Below are 27354 nucleotides of genomic sequence, written 5' to 3'. Positions count from 1 at the left end.
ATACAATTTCAACCATAATGTTAAGTTAATGCAGTTTTTTTCATTGACTCTGAAGTAATATATCTGTTGCTATGTTTATCTTAAAAATAAATTTTCATTGACTCTATTTTTTTCTTCTGTATATCTGTAAACCTGTACTTACAGAGATCCGATGTCCCTATGAAGAGAACTACCTAAGGAATATTTCTATATAAAAATAGTTTTCGCCTCATGTATACTCATATTCTTTCTGCCTTTCTCTCACGCACACATACACACACAGCCTCACACACTTATGTTACATTCTGGCACATTATAGAAGCAGGTAGCATATCCACTACCTGCTGTTGAAAGTGTTGACGATACTGAATTATTTATTCTATCTTCTACACTCTCCAAAATCGTTTTGGGTACTTTGACACATTTTGGTCTCTTCCATATGGATACTTCATGGTGGCAGAGTTGCCAGATGCTCAGGTTTTATGACAGTCTTAGTTTTTCAAGGACTGTTGGAATATTCTTGGGAGAATCTCGCCTTGTTGCTGAATCCTATAGAGTGGCAAAATACTAACATTTCTTTGAAAGTGTTTTTTAAGACAAGGAGTTATTACAAAAAAGATATTAGAATGTCCCATCTGAGCGTATTTAGCTTTGGGCACTTAGTAAGGGAGCAGTTTGTCAAGCAATTCATGTGCAGTGAGCTGGCATCTCTAATATTGTGTAATAATAGCAGCATATATGAATTTGGGGATTAAAACAAAATTATTTAAAATATCAAATGTTAACTGTCCTATAACTTCAGCCCTTTGTTTATATCTCAGTTGCCAAAGTACAAAGATGAAGAACAGGGTATCCAGTCTATCTTATCGTAATATCCCTTATGTATCTACCTATCTATCTATGAAATACATATGTATTTCAAATATATATTCATATATATAAATATGCTGAATATTTGCTTAATTGAATAGAATGCAGATATTTATAGTCCCAGATACTTGCTTTTTCTCTGCAATATTAATAGAAATTCATCATCTTCCCCCTTTCCAATCCCTGCCCTTCACACATATGAAATTAGAAGTTTTCTTCATTTTTAAGGTCCATCTCAAGCATTATCTCCTTTAAAGCCTTTCTGGCTCTCCTGGGCCAGTCTGAAGTGACTTTCTTGCTTCTCTTGTGGCGTTCTGTGTATTTTCTGACACTCCCACACCATGACGATATACAAGTACAAAAGGGAAGAAAGGAAAGGACCAACTCAGAAGGGATGCATCCATGCTCTGCCAAGTGAAAATGTCTGATGTGGTGGGAGGAGTCTTTGGATGGCTTTTAGGTGACCTATGGTGTGTGACCCTTGGATATAGACAATGAAAAATCCAAATAACATGGGGCTTCAGCTGTAAAGAGGCTGTAGTGCATATTTATACCCATGTTCAAGTACTTCTGTCAGTGTTTCTGCTTTTTTGTCCCCTCAGTGGGTGGGCTACTCCTCCCCCCCCATTAAATGGAGAATATTTTAATCCCCTCATCAAACATGAAGATGTTCCCATCATTGGAATTAGGAGGCAGGTTTACAAGCAACACCCGTTGTTGGCTTGCTTTCTGTCACTGACTCCACACTGGTCCCGGCTTTGCCTCTGAGTGGCTAACCCAGAGCAGGTAACCTCATGCTATGCTCCTTAGTCACCTAGGAAGCAAGTGTGTTCTGAGGCATTTTGTGAGTGCCGCATATTGTGTAGTTATCAAGGGTGAGACCAAGAAAAAGGAGCCTTAGAAAGTTACCATGCCATGTAGGTTGTTTTGAATGACATAAAGACTTCATTTTTAGATCATCTTAACAATATTGTTTATATATGGTATTTTGTACTTTTCACCTGTTTTCCCTCTTGTTCCTATGTATATGTTAGTTACTAAAAATTTAAAAAGAGGGGCGCCTGGGTGGCTCAGTGGGTTAAAGCCTCTGCCTTCGGCTCAGGTCATGATCCCAGGGTCCTGGGATCGAGCCCCGCATCAGGCTCTCTGCTCGGCAGGGAGCCTGCTTCCTCCTCTCTCTCTTTCTGCCTGCCTTTCTGCCTACTTGTGATCTCTGTCTGTCAAATAAATAAAATAAAATATTTAAAAAAAAATTTAAAAAGAGGGCAATCATTTAAGATGTGATCAAGGGAAGCATGTGAAGAAAATGTTTTCACTTGTGAAACTTAGACATCCATGTAGATTTTTAAATTTTCATTTTACTCTATTAAAATAGGAAGTTTTAGTTTTTAGCAAGCTAGCTTTCAAATGGTTTCCCCTTGGTGATATGGACTGTGAAGCACATTTGTAGAATTTTTACATTTTGGCTTGATGAGAAAGAGACACAGTGTTAATAAATCAATGTTTATAAAAAATCTTATCATTAAAAAATGGTATGAAAGAGTGGGACCCAGTCTTGGGACTCACACCTTTGGATTCTTTTTCTACTGCAGATGTACACTATTTTTTAATATTTCACTGTCCCAGATACTTTTTGAGTGCCTACTGTGTACAGTGTATTTTACTGGCTTTGACTTTTGAAATTAGTTATCTAGTGATACCCTTATAATTAAAGTGATGTGTAAAATAGCAAAACATTGGGGATACTAACTAAATTATTTGTGGGGGAGGTATTTCTTCAGATGGCATATTAAACACCAAATTCAGGGAAGATTTCAAAGAACTGTCTTGGACTTGCCAAAACAAACATAGGAGAAATAATCAAAACACAGGGATAATCTCTATGAGCAGCCTAACAACAAAATGTCACAAATCAAATGATAGAACAGCTCAATAGACTGCAGGATTCTGGGAAGCAAATTTAAAACAAATACTCTAAAGCACCAAAAAATTTAGGTCTTATGACCGATTATAGAAAGACTGAATATTTAGGAGACACTTTATTTTGTGCTTGTTAATTTTAGCAGTAGATGTGACTCAGTAAAAATAGCAAGTTACCATATTTTTCCTTGTTAGCTTATTCGTTATTTGGGCACAAAATACCTTACTTTCCATGGTTGTCAGGGGTAGTTTACTTGATATACCAGGAGGCAGTTACTCTTATTGTTGTTGTGGTGGTGATTGCTTTAACTATCCCTGTGTCATAATATTCAAGCCTAAAGGATGATGATATCTAAAAGCCTCTCTGTATTTATCTATGGTTTGTTCCTCAGGCTTGTGCCTTAACTGAGCTTTATGTATCTATTTGAGTGGTAGTCTTTCTGGCTTGATTGGTCACCATGTCCTTAAATGTGTGTAATCTTAGACAACATAGGTAGTGTTGGGTTAGGGTGATGATAGGACCTATATCTGTTACCTTGAGTCTCTGGTCTTCCAACTTCATAATATTCAGAAATGAACTCCTGGGACTTGTGAGTGGCATGAACTAAAGGGCAAAGAACATTCCAATATAAAATGATATGCTGCTGTTAAGGAATAGTCTACGATAGATTAATCATGAGGTGAATTATAAATATTTCACATACTAATTATATTAGTTTATGGAGATAAAACACCATATGAAGTGTTCCCAGCACACTCAGCAAGTTAGATGTGCTTTGCATGTTAATTGACTTGGTTCTTCAAGGCTGATGATCATGAATCCCTGAAGATGACAGAAATTATTATCATGATATTATATATTCCTGATCTTTATACCAGGTTGACATCTCCCTTCAAGTTCCTTTTCTTTGGATCGTATCATGAGTCCTTGGTATATTAGGAGGGTGAAGCAGAGATCAGTGCCTGAGATGTTATTAGGGACCCTAAAAAAAGTAATGGGTTCAGACAAAAATGACATCAAATAATGCATCCTAGACTTGTGTTGTGTGCTCAAGGTAGAAGGTAAGTTCTTTCTTTTGGGGACATGAGATACTTCCCAACTTCTTTTTAATGGTAGGAGTAAATATCGTTTTGAACACTTGACTGTATGTAGAGAATCAACCAGTTTGATTTCCTCAGTGTCACTGAGGTTATGAATGACTGATTCATTCATTCATTCACTTACTTGAAAACATTTATTGAGCATCTGAGATAGGTTAGTGAAGGAAAATACAGGACATGTCTGAAAATACAGAGTGGTACCCGTCATGATAGGGAACAGGATACCAAGGAAAAGAACAGTAGATCTGATTTTTCTTGTCAAGGAATTTATACTTTAATGGGAAAAAAACAAGACAACATATGAAATATTGGAGAAGCATTAAAACAGATATGTAAAATTATGTAAGAAACCAGAACCCACATTTTTAATAGATAGTGTTGGTGACCAGGGCCTTTAGTTCAATCAAATTTCCAATGCAATTTCTTTCATTAGTCTATTATCTGTTATCTTTAGTTACCTACTAGGCACTCTACTTTTACCCACCTTTGTAAAACCTGTCCCTTTATTTCTTCTCTATTCCAACCATTGATTTCTTTCTCCTTTTGTATTAAGGAATGTTACCACTGCCCATGTGATTGCACAAGCTAGGAACTTGGCGTTACCTTTACTTAGCCTGTCCCTCCAGTAACCACGTCAATATTGCTGTTATCTTCATTGCTTTTAATATAAGCTGTTTCTTTCTAGCCCAGTGCCTGATCCTGTCCTTGTTATTTCAGTAGGCTGACTCCTTCGTGTGACTTGGGGTGGCCACCTTGATTGTATGTCTTCAGGAGATCCTTCACTGATGGTTACCAGCTTTCCACTAGGTTGTCTAACAGTGTAATCACTCAGTAAATATATGACACATGAAGGGATGAAATAAAACTCTTCAGGTTAGTACGGTTCTTCTGTATACCATTTATATTTTTACTTCTCAAACATAGATGGTGATGAGAAGTACCATACCGAGAACTATTGAGTCACATTCTAATCTTAGATGACTCAAAACCAGTGTGGAATAATTGAAAAAAAAAAGGGGGGTTTTGGGTCCAGAACAACTTGGATTTGGAACTTTTCTCTGCCTCTTAGTAACTGCTATTGCCTTAGCACATAACCAAACCTATCATGCCTTAATTTCTTCCTCAGAAAACTGGAAATAATAAGACACATATCTTAGGATGATTAAATTAGACAATATAAATAAAAAAAAATCCTTGCATTATTCATGGTTCCTTGTCTTCCTTTAGATTACAATCACATGGCTGTTGGACAGCCCTGGCTTTAAACAAATTGGTTTTATCTTTGGATATATATAGAACAACCTCCCTCTTTTGAGAGTGGTAGTGATGGTGATACTTTGTTTCCTTATCCTCTCGTTTTACTACCATTTTTTTCTCAGCCAGTGAGCATTCACCACTCAGTCAAGGATAATAAGAAGAATAAAGCATTGTTAGTAAAATTATAAATGTACAGTGATCCCCATATTGCTAACAGATAAAGTGTGAACATAGAAAACTTCTTATGCTATAGTTGGGTGCTTCTAGGTCTGACGGAAGATTACCTTTCCAGTTTTATTTGGTTACTTACCTTTTTTTAAACCCAAAACTTTAAGCAACCATCCCTCTTCTCTGAATGAATTCAAATAGCGTTGATCATTCCAGACCCAAGAACTCAGGACCCAGGATTCTTTTGATACCCTCAATAAACTTGACCTTTCCTGGTCTTCCACTGCTCTTCATTTTCTCTTTCTCCTCTAAACCAATAGTTTTTAGTATCTCTTCCTTCATTTATAATCAGTCTTGCCCTGCTTTGTGACATTTCTTGGGCAGGACAGAACTTTTGTTTCTTTTCTTTCTTGTTATTTAATGTTTCCTGTATTTATGGCTTATTTCACCAGTTATATTGTCAGCTTCTCTTGAACAGGGGTATTATCTTGCGCTTCTTAGTTTGTTAAGACTTAACAATATTTTTTGATTTGTAGACTAATTGATAGATTGACTAAAACAGATATATCCATAAGTGTTCTGAGTGGTTCATATTCCCTTAGGTCCTATGAGTATAGTTTATTTTTAATAATTTTTTTTATTTTTTATAAACATATAGTGTATTATTAGCCCCAGGGGTACAGGTCTGTGAATCACCAGGTTTACACAATTCACAGCACTCACCATAGCACATTTATGAGAATACTCTTAATAGATTCTGGTCCCAGAATACATCAAAAAAGTTTAAGTATACACAGTAAACATTTCAGTTTATTTCTAAATTTTTTCATTACTAGACACATACTCCGTTCCTGTTTCTTCTTTTCTTGTTACCAGCATAATTACTGGGTGTCTTTTATGGATTAGACAAAATACCAAGAATTAAAAGACTTGAGAGTTAGCTTGAGTAACTTGAGACCCCTAAACTTAAGTGGCTCCTTTAGCTAAAAAAGCTCACGTGTGTGTGTGTGTGTGTGCTTGTGTGTGTGTATCTATCTATCTATCTATCTCTATATATAAATATAATTTGTCTCCTTAAGCAGCTGTGAGGCAGCTCAGAGTGCTGATGACTGTGGAATGGATATGTGTTAAAAAACCACTTGGTTATGCTGTTCAGTGGCATGTCCTACCTATAGACTTTTTCCCTGCCTTCTGGACATGTGTTCTTTACACAGTATTCTCCTGGCCATAATGATAAGCCCAGGAAAGGAACATTACATGGTGGAGTAAAAAAGCAAAACTGATTACTTGATGCTATCCTATGGGACAGCTTTTGGGAAGCTAGATACTCTGTTTAACAGCCTGTAAATGACCCATCACAGGAACCTGGAAATTAAATGACTACATTTCCTTTCCTTTAGATAAGACTTCCATCTTGTATTTTTAATTGTTTTAGCAAATGGAAACATTTTGTTATGCATGTTCTTGAAGGATTTTGAAAATCCATAGCATTTAACATGTAGTAGAAATGGTCTAATTAAGATGAAGTAGCTGACAACTAAAGCATAGTGTGTTAAAATGAATTTTGCATATCAGTGATTAATGAATATTAGAACTCTGTTATCATTCTACATGGGGTTTACAAATGAAAGAAATATATATTTAAGCCAAAGACTTTTGAAGGGCTTGGAAATAAATTTCATTTATGCATGTATAAATGAGCTCCTATTATATTAAAACATTATCACGACACTTTGGAAGTGACAAAGTGAAGGGAATGGTAGTCTCCTCTGTTTCAAGTCTTGTATGCTGTTCATCAGCAAACCTGGATGTCGGCCCCTTCTCGTCGCCTCCAGCACTACCATTTTGACCCAAGCCATCGTCACTTCTTTTCTCTTCCCCTTCCTGTTCTCCCGTCCTCGGAGGAGATTCCTTACAGTCTCTTTTCCATACAGTAGTCAGTGTAATGTTTTCTGCTACTAAAAAGTAATAAAACATGTCTTGAAATACGTCATGAAATACATCATGAAATACATGAAAATACATGAAATACATCACATAAACAAATGTAATACAAATACAAGAGGTTATATAAGAAAATTTTTAACCTTGTAGATATGTGAATGTAAGAGTCATGCCCTTGTTGAAGATGCTGTGACACATCACATCATGAAGTCTGTTAAAAACTAGGTTCCAGAAATAATTTTTAACAGAGTGAAACAGCATGGTAAGTATTAGAAATGAAAAAAACAAACTATGCGGTAATGGCAATAATGTACATATACTACAAAGGACGAAGAGTAAAAGTGAATATACCCTATATGTATGTATAACTTTGTCATTTCCCTTCTTAAACATCCTCCGTCTCTTTCCCATTGCTCTTACCATAATGTCCAAAATTATTTTCCTGCTAAGGCCTTTTCTTCCACAGGCTTCCAAACTTCCTTAGCTTCTTCTCTGCCCACTTTCTCATTGAACAAATTGCTTCAGCCTCCTGGGTCGTTATTCTGTTCCTCCACCTGCCAATTTTCTTTTTGCCTTAGCTGCTTTACTTTCCATCATAAGTCTGTCATTTAACCCAGTGCCTCGCAAAGCATGGGTGCTTGGCATGCCCTGGCTAAACAAGCACCAGAATGAAAATGGTGCCTTTTTTCTTTCTGGGGGTGGTTGCAGGTGATATTCACTTAATTTATATTTTTTGTACTTAAAACATTTTCTGTTGTGAACCTGTGCTTTCTAATTAGCAGGGGGGAGAAGAAGTAATGCTATTCCAGAATCAGAGAACCTGGTAGGTGAAATCCGGCCAGTCGGGAGGAATTATCGCAAGCAGGTCAACTCTGTAAGATCAGTTCAGTGAGGAATCGCATTCAGGTATTGTGGGTGAAGTGTTGGATTGAGGAAATCGGGTCCAGCCAGAGCTTGCTTTTCGGTACGGTACCCATTAATGGCTATTTCATTTAAGCTTGAATGAATCAAGTTCAAGTCAGTTTAAAATTTAGTTCCTCCATTGCTCTAGCCACATTTCAAGTGCTCCATGGCCATATGTAGCTGGTTGCTGGTATATTGACTATTACAGATATAAAACTTTGCCATCATCACAGAAAACACTGTTTCACAGGAAGTAAAGGATCTAGAATCCTAGGGCGTCTATATCAAGGAACAAGAATCAAGATAAGCAGTAATGGAACAACAAAGACTGTTAAGGAGGCTGAGCAACATGAATCTAGACAAGGAGTTTAGGTATTGAGCAAGGACACTCAACTGGAAGAATGGAATTTACTCTTTTGTCAAAATGCTTACTGAAGCCCTGCAAAGAATTATTTAAGAATTCAACCCAAACTAGTATCCGTGATAAATTGTGTACTCTATCTCGTTATGTGATAAAATTGTTAAATGCTTTTGTGGGGTAGAAGGGGCCATTGGAAAGACTTCATGGAGTGAGATTGAGATAACTTAGTTCATGAAGTATTATTACTAGATTGCATGGTGGTAGTTGGAATATGGAATGCCTGTTTTTTGTTTCTCATTTCACTGCCCTTCCATACCCTTTAAGATAATAAAAGTATGCATTCTGATAATAGTGGTCACATTCCTACAGTGCTTAGGTGTATTTCAGCATCTCTTTTTATGTATTAAGAGAATAGAATAAAAGGCAAATGACTAGTTTATTCAAACTGAGCCAGAAAATCTGAGATCTCTAATCTTGAATTTCATTAGAACAGTTTTGGATTCCTTAAGCAAATGTGACTCGGATTGTAGATCCTAATGTGCATTGGAAACAATTGAAACATGTATGGATACAATCTCAGATACATAGAACAGTGTTAATGTGGTTGCAGCACAGAGCATTTTGGTTAGACGATTATAATAGCAGCTTACTTATACTTTTGGTGAGATGGTGTAAGCTAATGATGTAGCCGTTAATTTGAATTTAGCAGACATTTTAAATATAGGTTTCTCTTACAGAGACAAAAGTTGCAATTTAAAGCTCTTTGGTGGTCTAAAAACAGCTTAATTCTCTAGTAGCATGGGAATAAGTACTAATCCAGCTTATACAGTGATTGTACTATGTCATGTTTGTGAAAGATTGCACAACCGCTTTCTCTGGTTTTTATGTTAATTTAAAAATATTAAACATAAAACCTTATAACATCTTCATGCTGAGATAAACTGTTCAATTTAACTTGCACTCAAGCAGCAACTGTCAGGAATTATCTTGTTCCTAGTGGTTTTTGCTATCACCTTGTGCCCTTTCCTGTCAGAGACACAGTGTGGGATGATAAAGCTCACCTTGTTAGGATTTATTGCTTAAATAATACCTGAGGAAGGACAGTGGAAGCCTGGGGGTTAGCTCGCTGCTGATTGAGTGATGTCATTTATTGTATTTACTTTTTTTTTTTTTTAATTACTGGAAGTAGGCAAAGTAAAAATTGCCTGCAAGTCTTACTTGTGTTCCTTTTGTGAGCATATTCATTGCTTTTTGGGGGGTGTCCTTGACTTACACATTTATGGAACTGCTTGCTGACCAATTTAACTCCTATTTTACAAGTGAAAAAATGAAGAAAAGATGTTTTCCTAATGATGGAGATAATTTCCACAATTTAGAAGTAGTGAGGGCTATTTTAGGATCAGTTATAAAAATAAAATGATTTTCCTATTAATGATTTAACAAACTGAAGGAAGTTTTGGTGTGGGCAGTTTCAAATGGGTAGCATTATGAAAATTTGGTGTGGGCAGTTTCATATGGGTAGTATTATGAATTATGAAAAATGATTATGAAAATCATTGCCATTTTACTTCTGAATGTATTACATTCTTTTATTTAAGAGGTTTTATGTGGAAGGCTCAACTTTAGATCTGGATTCCTTAATTATGGATCAGCTAGCAGGTAGGGAAGGAGAGGAGGTGTATGGTAGGAGTAGAATGAAGGACTGTCCTTGGTTAAACATTTGCTAGAGATGGTCCATCCTGAGGATAATTCTCATATAGGAAATTAACAATTGGGTTATAACTAGAAATATATCTATAATGGGTTATTTATATAATGGGTTTTATATAATTTTATATTATTTATATATATTATATGTTTTATTTTTAATTTATTTTAATTTTATATAATTTTATATTATTTATATATATGATTTTATATAATTTATATAATATGGGTTTATTTATATAATGGGTATTTTTCCTTCTACTTATTGCCATTTAATGCATATTCCCTCAAATTTGTAGTTTTGTAAATGTATAACTGAACAAAAATATACCATTAATTTAGATTAATCAGTTGTTAACATTTTATACATTGTTTATGTCTGTGCAAATATATACACATAAATATTTATTGTTATTAGAAGCCTTTTAAGTGAACCATGGAAGAATTAGTTGTAGATGTGGTGAAACTTCACATGTAAATAATTCAAAGTGTCTCCTAAGAATAAGTATATTCTTATACAAGATCATAATACAATTATTACACTTGAGAAATTTAAGATTGATAAAAATTTACAGTCTTATATTGAGTCCATATTCAGAGTTTTTGTCCTTATAATATCATTTATAATTGTCTTTTCCCCATCTAGTATCCAGTCAGGAATCACACATTAAATTTTATTTTGGTATCTCTTTATTTTCCTTTAATCTAGATTTTTTTTTCTTTATGACTTTGACATTTTTGGAAATCAAACCCTGTTATTTTGCAGAATGTTCATTTGATTGTCTCCTCATGACCAAATACAAATCAGGCCTTTCTGGCAGGAATACTACATTGGTGATTTGTATCTTTGTCAGTGTATCACATTGGGAAATACATATCACTTGTCCTGTTATTGTTCATATTAAGTTTGATGACTTGGGTAAATTGATGTTTACCAGATTTGTCCACTAAGGTACCATTTTTTTTCTTTATAGTTAATAAGTAATATGGGGGCTGCATTTAATGACTCTTTCAGCCTCATGTGTGAAAAACATTGAGCTTGCTCAGGTCTCATGATTAAGAATGAGTCATTGCTTGCAGTAGTATTGTTTGGAGGGAAAGGAGGGGATATTACTCAATAATTAGACCCAAAAGTCATCATCCATTTTCTCTTAAGAAAAATATTGATTAATTGAGATAAATATTTTATTGTTTCGTTTACCAAGAATCAGATTTTTAGATAAGCAAGTATCTTCATATTTCAGAATTTTCAGTCTAAGCTTTAAAAGAAAGGGTTATAGTTGATGGCGGCAGTAGGCATATTTTTGGACAAAATGGGGCATTTTTTTCATCATAATTTTTCTGCTTCCTTTAGTTGAGTACAGACAATCAAGAGAAACAAATACATCTCCTTTGCAAGATGTTTTACTTCAAAGCATTAAACCATGACATTAATACAGCAGTGTGGGTTTAAAGAGAGATCACTCCTTTTGGTCTTCGGTACCTTTTTTAGTCCATGAAGAAGACACTTGAATTCCTGTTTATGATATATGCACTTATCATGTAATCATTCTTCTTATGGGAAAGGCTAGTGCCGCAGATCGTATAAGCACCTGAAGTTAGCCATTTGGCTTGTCAGCAAGGGAGAATTTATAGTAACTGTAATCATGGTAATAACAAGTATGATATTTTGTATTTATTAAGTACAGAAAAAAAGCATTTGTAATGTAAGTGGTCCACAGTCAATTCATATCCATGGTGTAATGAAAAGTACTTCAGGCTTAGAAGACCAAGAGTCTCTGCTTTGGCACTTTACACCAGCGTGATTCTGGAAAAAAAAAGAAAACAAAAAACAAACTCTTAACCTTCTTGAACCTCATTTTTTAGAATGGGAATTAAAGCTATAAGGGTCAAATGATGCTACATTATGTTATAAAGGTGGCATTCCATCAAAATTGTGCCATCTAAGTGTCCTCCGCTGTTCAGGGGCTGTAATTTAGTCCTCTTTTGTATCCATATGTGGTATACCTCATTAGGGCAACATTTCCAGGTTGTCCTAGATAGTTATTCTTCTTTCTTTTTGTTTCTTTTAGTTGTTCATATCACTATTGCAGGCAGCATTTATCCAGTGGGCTCTCTTATTTCATCGTTTCTGTTCTTTGTTAGACTATGGCACATAGTAGGCATTTAGTAAATATTTGCGGAGTGAATGAGTGAATAGACACTTTCATTTATAACCATGGTAGGTAAGATTTCATTTTCTTATTTCCACAAAGATAAGGAATCAGCTTTCTTCTTTTTTTTAATATTTATGTTTTATATAAGGAGTTTTGCAGATTATACATCTGGTGCCATTAATAGTCCAGTAATGGAAAATAAAATATTTGAAAAAAACACAAAGATTGCAGAACAGTTTAAAAAAGGGAGGGGGAGGAGGGACAGTGAGAAAACATGCCAATAGAAAAAGACCACACTCGATAAATCTATTGCATAAATCAAAAGGGTTTATGTCATAACATGAACATGTGCCATTCCTGCTCATATATTGAATTTCTGTAGTTGGTTGCATGAAGAAGTCAAGTGTAATGAAACTGGCCAGCAAAGTATTCCCCAGTCAGCCTTATCTTTGTTCCATTTGTCCTTCAGATAGAGCATTTCTTGCCTTTCTCAATAAAATCCGTCTGGCTTTTTTCTTTTTCTTTTTTTTCTTTTTCTTTCCTTCTTTTTTCCTTCCTTCCTTCCTTTCTTTTTCTTTCTTTCTTTCTTTCTTTCTTTCTTTCTTTCTTTCTTTCTTTCTTTGCATCTCTCAGTAATGGAGCTGAGAAGACCAATGAGATTCAGGGCTTTTATAGTTCTTAGCTTTTTAAGAGATGAAAATTTAGAATGCTGCTACATGGTATTAAGGCTTAACTATTGATGTGTCCTTGTAGGGGATGTGTTTTTCTTGGGTTAGGAAGAGGGAAAAGGGGAGAAAGGTGAAGGATGACTGCTTCAAGCATGCTTGGGACAGTAAACTTTAATTTCCTTGTTTCCTAGGATCCTCTTTGCAAGCTCAGTGTTGAACCTGACTGAATTGGTTGCCCTTCGGCCTGACCTTGGGAAATTGAAAAAGATTCTCTACTTCCATGAGAACCAGTTGGTATATCCTGTTAAGAAATATCAGGAGAGGGATTTCCAATATGGATACAACCAAATTCTCTCATGGTAGGTATAGATTGTGTCATTATATTTAGTCCTTTGCCCCTGTTTTCTTTATAGTTAGCTTTTAAAATTTGAGACCTACTGTACACTTATTTTAAAAACTCATTCAAGTAGGTGTGTATGTTTAAGTGTATCTTCTGTGGTAGTAATTGCTTGTGCCTTTGATATACTTTGAGATATATATATATATACATACATATGTATATATGAACAACTAATCTTTTTATAAAATATACAAATGTAATAATCTAATTATATGTTGAATTAGTTATCTATTTTCTACAACATTCAAAATAGAATCAAAGTGTTGACAGAGACCTTCTTCACCCCTTGATTCTATCATGTATTGTTTAGGGGATACTTTTAGAAAAGAGCCAGTTAGTCTATTATCATTTACCAACCACTTTCAATATATCCAGCTGAAATCAAGTTAGAAATTTACACAGGAAGAAATTAAAAATTAAAACATAATAGAGCAAGGAGTTTTAATCCTTTTTTCATATTATTATTATAAGAGAAAACTATGGAAAATGAATCTTTAGGTGGTTGGGTTTTTTTCCCCTCATTGAATCTTCTGAAATTGCACAGCCTTAAAATACCATGACATTTCAAAGGTGATGGTCCTTCTCTGTTGTTACTTCAACAAAGTGTATCTCTTGAAGCTTAGTTAATGAAAGAAGTTAATAACAACTCTGAAATGGCTTTGCGATTGGATCCTGCTCACAGAACTACAACAGTCAAATAGAATCAGGTTGGCCATGATTGGGTACATCTTACTCACCTTTTTTAAATAGTTATTAGCAATTGGGATTGATGATGTGCTTAAACAGGCTCCCAACTCTTACAAGCATATTCCATAGTTTAGTTGACTTAGAAAAACAGCTCTATGGTGATATTTCTGTGTTTTGAGCATTTCGTAAATGTTTTCCTGCCATCATTTTTACAAGCTGCTTCAGTCGTGAAGTAGCAGCACTATCAAAATAGAGTGGAACTGCTTCACGTCAAATGTCTCATAAAAACACAACCATTTTAAAATTTCATAATAAAATTAAAATACTTTATTTTATATTGAAACAGAGAAGGCAAATATGTTTTAAAAACAAAAATAAAATCATTTTGTGCTTTTATCAATATGGAAAACATTTGTAATATTCCTTTGATTTCTTGAATTAGCATCATTCTTTTCCTCTGATAGTGTGTGTTTATTACCCCTGAGAAATAACTGGAGAAAAAAATTCAGTCTATTTTTCCCTTTATGGGTGGCTTTAAAGTTAATGGAAGTTATACCCACTCATATCGGAGAGGAAATGCATGAAAAGAATATTTTTGTAGACCGTCTTGAATCTTTAATTTAGCATAGAATGGGTTTTTAAGAGTGTAAGTAGTTGGGTTTCATGCCTTATGAGGGCAGATATCTAAAAAAAATTTAGCTCATTGCCCCTCATCTCTGTATTTTATAAAAGATTGTTTTTTCTCAAAAGGAATGAGACTACAAAAGCCTGTACATGATTTTCCGTCATTGCTCTTCTCAAGAGGGTAAACTGATTGACAAGCTCAGATAGGAAGAAGTAGACTCGATTACTGGTTAGACTCTTTATGAGAAAAAAATAGTTTGCTGTTGTCCAGAGGAAAAATAAGAGTGTCAGAAAGCAGTCCCGTTTCACATTCTCTTTGAAAAGTATGAGTCTTGCTTCCTCAAATGTTTCTTTAGGTTTCTTGCTGACTTCTGCTTTTGTTGGCACTGTTGGATTTCTTTTCTTGACCGAGTGGCAGTTAAGGACCTCAGAGGTGACTGACATAAGCACTCACCTTAAATAGAGGTTTCACTTACCCTCTGACTTATGAACACATGTTGTAACTGTATATTATGACCTGCGGGTCGCTATTACAATATGTGACATATGGTGAAAACAGACTAGCTGTAAAACATCCTTCAACTTTTGGTCTATTATTATATTGGCTTCCTTATTGCTTGCTGATGTGTCAGCACTTCTGTGACATTCTTTTGTATTATCGGTGCTGTTATCACCCCTACCCCCAAATTTCCACTAGGTTGCAACAACAACAACAACAAAACTTATATAGAGAAAAGTGGTTTTGCAGGGGAGGCATAAAGGTGGCAGTTCAACGTTCCTTTTGTAGGCTTTTCCTTCTGCTGTGTATTAACAACAGGAACTTTGGCTGTCCTCAGTAAATGGAGTATTTGCTATGGTATCTCTGTTCTGTAAGCTCTACCTTTTCATTAGTGTTTTGCCGTCTTACAGGCTTATATGTCTTTTCCATTTCCTTGATTTATCAATTTTAAGGTGAAATAAAACTAGCTGCTATTTGAGCTTCTATATCTTCTCACTAAAACATCTGTGTGTGTTTTAGTGAGATCCAGTGACACTGAGACACTGAATCATTGCTTAAACAAAGAGGGCCATTTTAAAAAATCAAACCAATTATTTATTAAATCAGTTTTTTGACTCATGAAGGGAACATACTACATATTCAGTTTTGTCCAGGTTGCCCTAAGTTATCATTTGTGTTCATTGGTCTTCAAGAAAATGTTAGAGGCAGTTCTGAACACTGTGGACACATGTATGCCACCTAGAATTGGTTAATCACATTTCCTTATAACAATGTGTTTCAGATTACTTGTATTTTAAAAATATTAAAGGGAGGAATACAATCTTGCCATTGAAAGTAATAGATAGTATTATATTTATTTCATTTAATTCTGAAGGTCCGCGGTATTGTGATCCTTCTTCTCCTTTGATGACCCCAAATACAATATACTAGTAAAATAAGTTATTTATAGAGATCCCATGTAATCCTTCCTGTAGAATTCCAGAACTTTAAAAAATCTAGTGGTTTCTTAAAGCAAAGGTTAAATAAGAAATCAACTTTTACAACATGTTTAAAGGTATGCTTTTGTGTGAAATAGCTTTATCTGAACTAGTCTTCTTGAAGGTACTGAAAAGTTCGGCAGATGTCCTCTTGTCAGCAGTATGATATAAAATGGTGTATTTCACTGACATAAAAATCCAACATGGGTATGTGGGCCACAAAGAAGAAGGCCCTGCTGTACTTGGTATCGCTGATGATGCAGAAAGTCCTGACACTGCAGAAAAATAAACATTGTTTGATACCTCATAAGATCCCAGTACATCATTTAATTCCTCTCTTGCCTTTCCTCCCTGATGCCAGCACTCTAACTTACCGTGATACAATGGGAACGAAACGAACTTCTCTATTAGAGGCCATTTAGTAAATACTGATGGGAAATGCAGAGTTCTTTGCAAACCCAAGTACAGTATAAACCCTGATCAACACAGAGGTCTTGAGCTTATAAAAACTAACTGTGCATGAGTGTGGGTTCATCATTTGCATTTATCCCTTTCCTTTCCAGCCTGGTGGCTGATGTGGTGGTGTTCAACTCGGTTTTTAATATGGAGTCATTTCTCACCTCTATCGGAAAATTTATGAAACTGATCCCTGATCACAGACCCAAGGATCTGGAAAGCATCATCAGGCCCAAGTGCCAAGTTCTTTACTTTCCCATCAGGTTTCCTGATGTGAGCAGGTCAGTATGTTTGACTCCGTTTTTCAATAATGTGTTCATAAATTATTTCCAAAATGTATAGAAATTTGTGGTGTTCTTGCCAATTTTAACTTTTCAGCATAAGCATGGTTAATTAGAGAATCAAGTTCTATTTCAAACCATGCTGTGATTTACAAACATTTTAAATAATCATGTGTTTTGATGATCCCTGAATGGTTAGTTCTGATATTGAGTTCATCTTTTCTTCTCTGATACTTAACTGGTTTCCTCAAGCAAGCTGCTTTGGCTTTTTTGACACTTACTGTTTTGTTTCTTTCTTTGTTGTTTTGTTACAGAAGTCATGGTCAAGCATATTTCTCAGCCTTTGCATTCAGCTTATGCCCATGGGTTTATATGTATATAGCAACGGTTCTAAGTAAATCAATGGTAATTGCACTGCTTGGGTTACTTTCATTTCCTGTGTTATTTTCTTCTATTTTTTTCCCTCTCCTTTTCTTTTTTTATTATTTATATTATTATTATTTTTTTAAAGATTTTATTTATTTATTTGACAGCGGTCACAAGTAGGCAGAGAGGCAGGCAGAGAGAGAGGAAGGGAAGCAGGCTCCCTGCCAAGCAGAGAGCCCAATCCGGGGCTCAATCCTAGGACCCTGGGATCATGACCTGATCCAAAGGCAGAGGCTTTAACCTAATGAGCCACGCAGGTGTTCCAATTATTTATATTATCTTAATAAAGAGTTAGGTCTTCTATATTAGGTTACAAATGCACTTAATTGCCATTTCTCTTTCTCTGTTACTAAGGACATTTTTTATTACCCTTGTTGCTGGGCCCACCCTGAATTAGCAGTGGATGATGTGGCTCAAAGGGAACATTTTCAAATTCCTTTTCACTTCTGATTAAACCTAGCAAAATGGTTTTTATTACCAGTAGGAATATTTCTCCCGTGTGAACAGAAAGTTTACTTCAGTGGGACTCATACTAGTCGGGGATGCTGCTGTTTGCCACTGAATATGTCCTTAAAAAGGGTTCAGGGACAGCTGTTTCTTCCCCATCGCTGAAAGGAAGGCAGGAAACAATTTAATGTCTATGCATGTTATGCAGGAGGTCAGCATTACTCTCTGTATTCTAGATTTACTGAGTTCACCCAGATTTTGCTGTGGAATCAGTAGTCCTCATCAGCACTCTTAATGCTGATTTATTTGAGTGTTTACTAGTTAGTATTTCATTGAAGAAAAATCTGCCTAATCCCAAATCAAGTTAGTGAGTCATAAAATTTAAGTTAGACAACCTTGCCCAAGTCTTACTTTATGGAGTTCAGAAAGCAGAGGCCCAAGGAAGCAGAGACTGGCTTGTACTCACACTACTGATTGTCACAGACTGGATTAACGTTTAGACTCCATGGTTCTTTGTTCAATTTTCTGTTTACTGTTCAAGCTTCCTATTGCTATAGGTCATTTGGTAAAAATACTTAATCATTTATTTGGAGTTTCGACAACTGTCAGGCTAAAGGAAAAAAAGATCAAAATTGATTTTCAGTTATAGATGCATATGTATATGCATATATAATGTGTATGTATATATGTATGTATGTATTTATTTGTAAGTTTTAAAAATTTATTTGACAGAGAGAGACACAGCGAGAGAGGGAACACAAGCAGGGGGAGCGGGAGAGGGAAAAGCAGGCTTCCTGCTGAGCAGGGAGCCCGGTGTGGGTCTTGATCCCAGGATTCCGGGATCATGACCTGAGTCAAAAACAGGTGCTTAACGACGGAGCCACCCAGGCACCCCTATCATGTGTATTTATATATGTAATATGTGAGATGAGAGAATTTCAACTTTCCGGAAAATACAATTGTTACACTGTAGACCTATGATTAGTTAAAACATAGTTATATTTTAGGCCATATTTTTAAAATATGACCTTTATTTTTTTGACATTTTTTAAGGTTTCAATATAATGTACACTCAAAATGTACATCTTTAATTTAGTAGGTGGTTATACTACATCTTAATTATTACCACTATAGAATTCCAAATACATAATATGTTTTAAAATTTATTTGCATCTGATATATTCCTACAACATCATATGTTTTAATACACCTGTGGCAATTGAATAGTTTATTAATTTGGACTATATTACCATAAATAAATCTAGCTAAATGGAAAAAGGTTAAGAAATATTGTGGCCAAGATAACATTCATAAGCAAGGTCTTAGCCCAGAGTGTTATTTGAATTATTTTCAAATGGTAATTTGCTTTATCCAACCCAAACTCATATAGTGTAAGTAAGTGATTATTTGCATGAATGACAATCATTCTAATGCCTGCAGTCTTAAAAGAGTATTATTTTGTTGAGATGTTGAAAAATATTTAGTAATTCCAAAGGCAACATAACCAAGATGATTAAAAAAAAAGAAGAAGAAGAACTTTTGAATGCTTCTATCTTTCTCTTTGTACAAATATTGTTTGTTCATGGCAAAAAAAAAAAATAAGTAAAAAAAAGTAGAAGATATAATTAAATTATTAATATAATATGCTATAATAGTGTATACTATAATGGATATTAGTCAGAGAAGGAGAACAGCTGTATTTCAGCCAAAAAATATGAGGATTTCTAAAGTTGTTAACAGTTAAGATTCAGAGCATATCAGTCACATAGGACTTCAGTAAGATGACTTCGTGGCAACTACTGTTACCTATTACCCTTCTCACTCCTCACTGCCTTGTCTTTCTCAAAGACCAGAAAAATTGTGGCAAGAAAGAATATCACTTGAAACTATCATTACATGTATTGGGGGCACCAGGGTGGCTTAGTTGGTTAAGAGTCCAACTCTTGGTTTTGACTCAGGTCATGATCTCAGGGTTGTGAGATCGAGCCCTTTTAGACTCTGGGTCAGCAGGGAGTCTGCTTAGGAGTCTTTCTCTACCCTCTCTCTCTGTGCTTCTCCCCCTGCTCATACTCTAAGTAAATAAATAAACAAATAAATATCTCTTAAAAAAAAAGAAATTATCATTATATGTATTAAATATTTGGGGATGGAAAAGCTTTTAAACACTGGAGGCGTACATACATGTATTTGAGTCTTGACAGCCACTTACCAGCTCTGTGACCTGTATATGTGTAATGACCCTGAACTTAGGTTCTTTAATATTACGATTATATTTACATATCACCTATATAGGCATTGTGTAGTGACTAAAGGAAATAATGCAAATAAAGGAAATGCAAATAAAGGAAACACATGCAAAATGCTTAGCATAGTGTCTAGTACGTGATAGCCCCCCGCCCACCCCAGTAAAGACTACTTCATCATATTAATTTCCCCACTCCCATTGTTATATAACCTAGCACATTTATTGCCACCTGAATATAAAGTACTCTCTAACTCTCTCTCCTTTCTTAATCAGCACATTAAAATACAGAAGTACCCTGCCAAAGGAGCGGCCCAATATAAACAAAGAGGTTCATTTATTATTCTCTGTATCATTCTGACTCAGTCTTTGGGCCTCATAGGAATCTACCATCCATTGGTGGGGCCAACTCCTTACTTTGATTTTTTTCTTGTCCCAATTTTCCTCCTTCCTTCTTGAGCTCAGCCTCCATGTTTGATCATTATCCTTGCTGTCTTACATATTCTCTCAGTTTTTTTGCCCTTTTCCTTAATTTGATCAGGAGAAAAACCTCCAGCTGTACTTGATAGTCTACCCTAAATGCACATGGTCCTCCTGAGCTGCCTGGTAAGCAGACCACATTTCCCATCTACTAGATAACTAATCATGAGTTTTTCTTGCTTTGTAGACTTCTGATACCAAATATTCTATCTTCACTCTCAGATTATGACTGAGAAAATAGCAGCAATCGGCAGAGAATTTCTATATGCTGCTACCACCGTGTCGGCTCATCCACACACTTCTGGGTGCATATTCTTTTTCCTTGTACCCATTAATGTGGATGAACTGACTTTGCTTCCATGTGAGGCCTTTGCCTCCACGAGAGTCCAGCCTTCTTGCATATCTAAGAACTACTGCCCTAGCAATTTGTCCTTCTCTGTTCTGTACTATCAGTTCCTGTCTTCTGGGTCACTATTAGCATTAAAAAAATGCTATTTGTTTTACATCTTTAAAATTAAAAAAGCCATTTCTTGATTCCACTTATCCCTTCTGCTACTGCCTGTTTTCCTTCTCTCTGTTAGTAGCAAAACCTCCTGAAAGAGTTTTTATCTGCTCTCAGTTTTATTTCTACTGTTCTCTCTTACAGCTACTCCACTGAAACTGTTTTTGTTAAGGTTACCAGTGACTTCCATGCCTCTCTAAATCCTGTGGTCAATTCTCGGTACTCATCTTGCTTAACATATCAGCAGCATCTGACACACTATGACACATTTTTCAATTGTTTTCTAGGACACGCAAGTTGTTATTTTTCAGGCTTGTTGCTGGTTTCTCATCATTACCTTGGCTTTGAACTTCACACTGGCCTTTGACACTCTTAGCACTTAAAGCACTGATGGAAGAAGAGTCCAGGATTGAAAGAAGAAAAAAGAGTCAGGAAGTCAACACTGAGAGAATTGTCCTCTAGAGAAGAGGGAAGAGGGTCTAAGAAGATGGCCAGTAGTAAATTCAGAGAAGTAAAGTTAGATTATACTTTTGAATTTGATAAATAAAGGATCAGTGATACCCCATCCTGCATTCTATTAAATCACAGAAAAGTTTCTTGTGTTCTTTCTAGTAGCCAGAGAAAGTTAGGATGCAAGTCAAGGTGAGATCTCTTTCCTGTCTGTCTGTCTGTCTGTCTCTGTCTCTCTCTCACACATACACAATGTGTATACACACACACACACACACACACACACACACACAGATTCTGCTCCTCATTTGTGGATGAAAGCACCAAAGTTCAGAGATGTTAAGTGTCTCCTGGTAACCACACAGCAAAATATAGACAGAGCAAGGACTGGAACTCCTATCTCAAAATCTCCATCCCATGCTCAGCCCACCACTTATTGCGAATGCAGTTTCAGAGGTCCTGATTATCTGATTTCTCAGCTGACAGCAGATTAGCAGCATCACATTGGGGGCGCGATAAAGGCAGGCTCACTGACAGCAGTAAAAAGTGACAGCTGACTGACAGCTCGACAACAAGGGAGGAGAGAGATACACTATTAAAAAAAAAAATACATGAGAAGTGAAAAAGCGTAGCAGCCTGGAGCCATTCTATGGCAGGGTAGGCAACTGCGCAGGTTGAAGAACCCTCGCAGACGTTTCTCCATGACTGTACAGCTTGTACATCACAAGGGTGACTGTGAGGCATTAAAAAATGATAGCCAGTAAATTCTGTGTCAGATGGAAGGAAATGCATAACTCACTTTTGGTAGAAATGATAAACAACAGCAAATGAAGGTAGACCCCGTGCCTCGCTCTAGGATATATGGGAGCCGTATGCACTGAAGGGAGGACAGTAAGCATCTAAACCCTTCCCACTCAGTGGTAATATCTGTAGGCTTTGGTGACCAGAGAATATTTCAGGAAGCTGTTTTTTTAGATGTTCCTGATTGGAGCCATTTTGTGGGCCAAATCTCCCTTTGTTGCCGGGGTGCGTAGACTGGCTCCTTTGGTCCTGAAGGTGTCTAGGCCTGCCAGATGGTCAGTGGTCAACAAGATCGATTTTGCAATATTAACACCATGCTTTAGCCTGTTTGGGTTGCTGTCACAGAATACCATAGACTGGGTGGCTGATCAACAGCAACAGTTTACTTCTCATAGTTCTGGAGCCTGGAAAGTCCAAGATTAAGGCTCTGGCAGATTTGGTGTCTGGGGAAGATCTGTTTTCTGTGTCTGTGCTATGTTCTTACATGAGGGAAGGAGCGAGGGAATTCTCTGGAGTCTGTTTTACAAAGGTACTAATCCCATTGATGAGGAATCCACGCTCATGATGTGCTTATCTCCCAAAGTCCTCGCCTTCTAATACATACGGGGGCAGAGTAGGATTTCAACACAGGATTTCTCAAGGACTACAGACATTCATCCTGTAGCATGCCAGAAGATAAATGTGATCTTGAGACTCGATGAGATGAGACTCCTGACTGGGAAGCCTGTGCTGTGTTAGAGGATATAGGTTATAGATTGGAAATTAAGGAAATTTCACTGTATATATCAAGAAGGCAGATTTCCTGTAGAACTCCATGTGCTGTTGGTTGTATGATGGAAAGAATAAAGAAAACAGTCTTACAGCCCGCAGAGCCAGACATTGGCTAGAGGAAGCCAGTATTTTCCTACTCCAGGTCATGTAACTGCCAAACAGGCAATGCCTGGTACAACTTAGGGGATTTTATATATCCAGGCCTTGTGTGAGTCTCATTCTAATGAAATCAGAACATCAGAGGGATTTGCAACTTGCTTTCTGACAGGGTCATCTTTAGAAGGCAGAGTTAACCATAACAGCTAACCTTACTGATTCTTATTTTAGCCCTGCATTGTGTTAAGCCTGTTAGATGTATTTTAGCATTTTGTTCTTCCAACAATTCTGAAAGCTATTTTCCATTTATAGTTGAAGAAACTCAGCCATAGAGAATGTAAATAACTTTTTGCCTACGGTTGTACAGATAGTAAAGGTAGAACAAGAAATCAAACATTTTTTTTTCCGATTTTACAACCCAAATTCTTACCATTTTTTTTCTTTATTGCCTGTGTCCCCAAAAGATGTTCAGGTCCCTGGTACTTGACTCTGACCATTGAGGAACAAATGATTTATAAAAGAGAACTGACAGAAATATTGAATAAAAGGAAGCATGTCATGGTAATGTTATGAAAGAAAGGACTCAAGGCTTAGAAAGGAGACTTTTAAAGGGTTGAAGTTTTGAAAAAGAGGATACCTGAAGAGGAATGAGAAATTTTAAAAAGGAATACCAATAGTAAATTGGAGCTAGGCCAAAAGAGGCAGAATGGGAAGAATACATCATCAAAGGCACAGCTGTAGTCTCAGACCAATATTTCATGTATGAGAAAACCGGTTTTTTTTTCCTATTTGTAAATATATCTCATTTACTCAAACTCTCTTCCCTTATAAGGTAGCTTATGGTATGACACCTGTCTTATCTAAGCATCACGTTAGATGTTTAGGATGGAGTTGAATATGTCAGCACATCCTCACATTTTTTCCATCTGTTTCCCCTACAAGATCCGGTACTGAGGGACCATTCATGCTTTTCATAGAACGAGATGATCCCCACTCCCGACAAATCGGATCGCACAAGAATGTATATACAGATACGGTGAATTACAAAGTACTGTATCTTATCCTTGAGAAAGATCAGGTCTTCCCAAGAAATTCCATCAGGAACTGAGGAGGGAATATCGAAGTGGGTCTCAACTGCCTCAAACAGCATTCAGTTGGATTAAAGGTGAAGAGAGATAAAGGCTCAAGACTGTCAACTCCTGATACTTGTATGTATTTATCATGTGCTTGCCTTCTCAGTGCCATTATATGGTGAAAAAAGCTTAAATGTCCTTATTATAGTTACACATAATTGATGTAAACAGATCAAATATATGTGTTTTCAGTGGAGACCATAATAAAAAATCTTCCGTTTATTTTTTAATGAAGGGATGAAAGGATGGCATTTCCTTAGGAGTTGGAGTTTGGATTTGGAGCACACGAGGAATGTATACTTTAGATGGAAAAATAGGAGCTTTTTCTGGGGTTCGGGTTTCCATTTAGTCACCAGAGAGAATACCAAGTATCAATCTTACCGTGATCAATAGAGAAGAATTTCATATGCTTCTGTAATCATTTTTCTCTGTATTCCTATTTTCCACAATACTGGATTGTCAGAATAAACAATAGTAGATTTTACCTGTGAGTTTCCTCATTTCATTGTAGTTTTTGTATCCTAGGGACAGGAATTTATCTGAAAAGCAAGCATCTCTGCTTTCCTCCTTCTACATTTTTGACAGCAAAGGAGAGAGGAAAACAATGTTGGTCATTTGGAGTAATCTCAGTTACAGAAACCCTAACAATTTCTTTACGTGTTTCTCTCCACCTCTTCCATGTAGCTGAAATGTAAAGCCAAGACAGAGGTCTATGGACTTCACCGTAACTATTTTAAAAACAAAAATGGAGAATTTTAAAAACAGTGTGAAAACTTTAAATGAAAACTCTCAGGCTGTGCAAACAAAGGCGAGGAGCCTAAGGGCTTTTTGAAGAATTCTTATTAAAAAAAAAAACAACACTATTTTACATTGCAAAGCAGATGTGTCAGAAAACAACAGCAGATCTGTAATTTGAGAATTCGTGGATTGATAGGACAGAAGGCAGCCCCCGTGGCTCCCCACAGAAAACTTTGTTTTCTGGGGTCAAGAGTTCTGCTTTTGGTGTGTGGGGGGGGTGTTGCCAGAAAACACCTTAATCTTCTTACCACATGTGGTCACATTTCTCAGATACATTGAGAAAGTATTAGTCAGACATATTAATAAAATACTGCCTTTGCTCTATGAAATAATGAAGTGGGTACTGTCTTCTTGAATATTAATTTAGGTTTGAAGTAGGAGAAGAAAAGTTTTGCTTTTACAAATTTAAACATATCCATATTTGCTAACAATTATTTTGGCTCTTCAAAATGAATGCAAAAATGTGTTTCATTTGAATGTCATTTAAAAAAATTTTTATAGAATCACTCTACTAAAAAAAAAGTTTGATAAATCATTCCAATGTTTAACACCACTCACTTTCATGAAATCTCCTTTATATCTAATGCAAATCTTTCATGCTGTGTTATATTCTAACCATCTTCCTCTTACTATTCTTGTTAAGAAAAGAGTTTGGCTTCATCACACACACACACACACACACACACACACACGCAGAAAATTCCTTTGTTGGCCTGAAGTTACAAAGAACAAACTCTTGTTCACTCAAAATGTATTTTTTATGAAATTATCATTCATGTTAATGCCTAATTACTTGTGATTAGATTTCTTTTCTCTCCAATTTATACAATAACAATAACCCCACCCAAAAGAAGTGCTTTAAATTCAGCTGCAGCAGCAGCAACAAAAACTATCCTTTTATAAAATGATTTACACCCGTTCTCAAGTATAGAGAATGTTTGGCTTCAGACATCAAAGACTTGATGTCCATTTTTTTTTTTTTTTTTAAGTTCCTCATTGTCCTGTTCAAAGTAATCTTGGAGGCAAGAAGCAAAGGTGACAGATCAGGGGGTGGAGAAATAACTAAAAATCAGAGAACATGCTTAGCCAGGGACTACATCATCCCTTCAAAAGGAGTCATGCATGGAGCAGGGCTTCTACAAAATGGGGATGGATGTCATTCAACAAACTCAAGCCATCGTTGAAGGGAATTCAGCAAAAGGTCCACTTAGGATCTCTTCTCCTCAATGGGCTTAGAGGCCATGACTGAGCTTCCTGTAGCATAATGAATGATCATCAGTGTAGATCCATCCAGGCTAGAACAATTTGTGTTAGATATTCTGTTCATTACATGAGGGCTATGTACAATGCATGTTGTTAGAAAGAGTTCAGATAAACCACTTTGATGTTTAAAGGATCAAGCTTTGGTTATCTTCCTAAAAAGCACTTACTCAAATCATTCCATTTGGGATAACGCTGAATAAAATGTGGGAGTCAGCAGAATGGTGTAGAGCAATCTGGTTTGTCCTATATCACTTACTAAAACTGCTCAGCCTAATGCAAATCACTTAACATCCTATAACTTAAGTTTTCCCATCTGTAAAATGGTAATCAAGTAGGACCTACTTTTTAGATTTATTATGCCAGTTGAGATCATTATTACAGTGTGCCGACTGAGCTCTGTGTGTACAACCTAGTCATGTTCAATAAATGTTAGTGATTTTATTTATATTCCTACCATCACCATTTTGGTTATCTGTTTCACAGGCTTTTTGATAAGGTCATCCATTCAGTAGGAGTCCAACCTCAAAAGTGAGGGGGAACAAAATTTTGAAAAACCATAATGATTTTATAGAACATCCGAGGATCTGAAGTTTGCCAGTAATTCAAATAAGGGTGCGGACTGTCTTACATCCTATCAATTGGCATAACCGCAGCGCCTGAGCGGGCATAAGTTAGCAGTGCGTAAGAGAGAAAGGCACGTGGGCTGTTTCCACATCTGCCTGACACCTGTGATTCGTGTGCATTCCTGGTGGTGCTAGAGTGTGGAACAGCAAGTGGGGTGATCAGTACAGAAGTCATTGTAGTTGTTCAGTGTTCCTGTGAAGAATGCTGGGGAGTGTTTTAGATCATTTTCCACTAGAAAACAAACTAGCTGGAATGTATCATTCAGCAGTAAACTGCCAGAGTAATTTCTTACACAGGATAGCTTATTTGCACAGAAATTCCAGATAAAAGACTTCATAGGAAATTCCTTAAAAATTTTTCAAA

At 36.2% G+C, this 27354-nt stretch overlaps 1 protein-coding gene across 9 annotated transcripts in view; it reads left to right on the top strand.

The window, feature by feature from the left end:
• Positions 1 to 27354, top strand: part of GTDC1 (glycosyltransferase like domain containing 1) — a 414534-nt gene that overhangs the window by 176134 nt on the left and 211046 nt on the right. For all 9 annotated transcript variants that reach the window (XR_006602412.1, XR_006602410.1, XR_006602411.1 and 6 more), the window contains 2 exons: positions 13226 to 13393; positions 16785 to 16958. Coding sequence is in view for 4 of the 9 variants with exons in the window: in XM_045066517.1 (XP_044922452.1) it covers positions 13226 to 13393; positions 16785 to 16958 (342 nt within the window). In the remaining 5 variants the exon portion in view is untranslated. The remainder of the gene's footprint in view (positions 1 to 13225; positions 13394 to 16784; positions 16959 to 27354) is intronic.

The sequence above is a fragment of the Mustela putorius genome, unplaced genomic scaffold, assembly GCF_011764305.1.
Source record: "Mustela putorius furo isolate JIRA1106 unplaced genomic scaffold, ASM1176430v1.1 tig00003867_pilon_pilon_pilon, whole genome shotgun sequence".
In the NCBI taxonomy this organism is placed as follows: Eukaryota; Metazoa; Chordata; class Mammalia; order Carnivora; family Mustelidae; genus Mustela; species Mustela putorius.
Note: the sequence above shows the minus strand (reverse complement) of the source record. Positions and strands in the feature narration are given on the sequence as shown.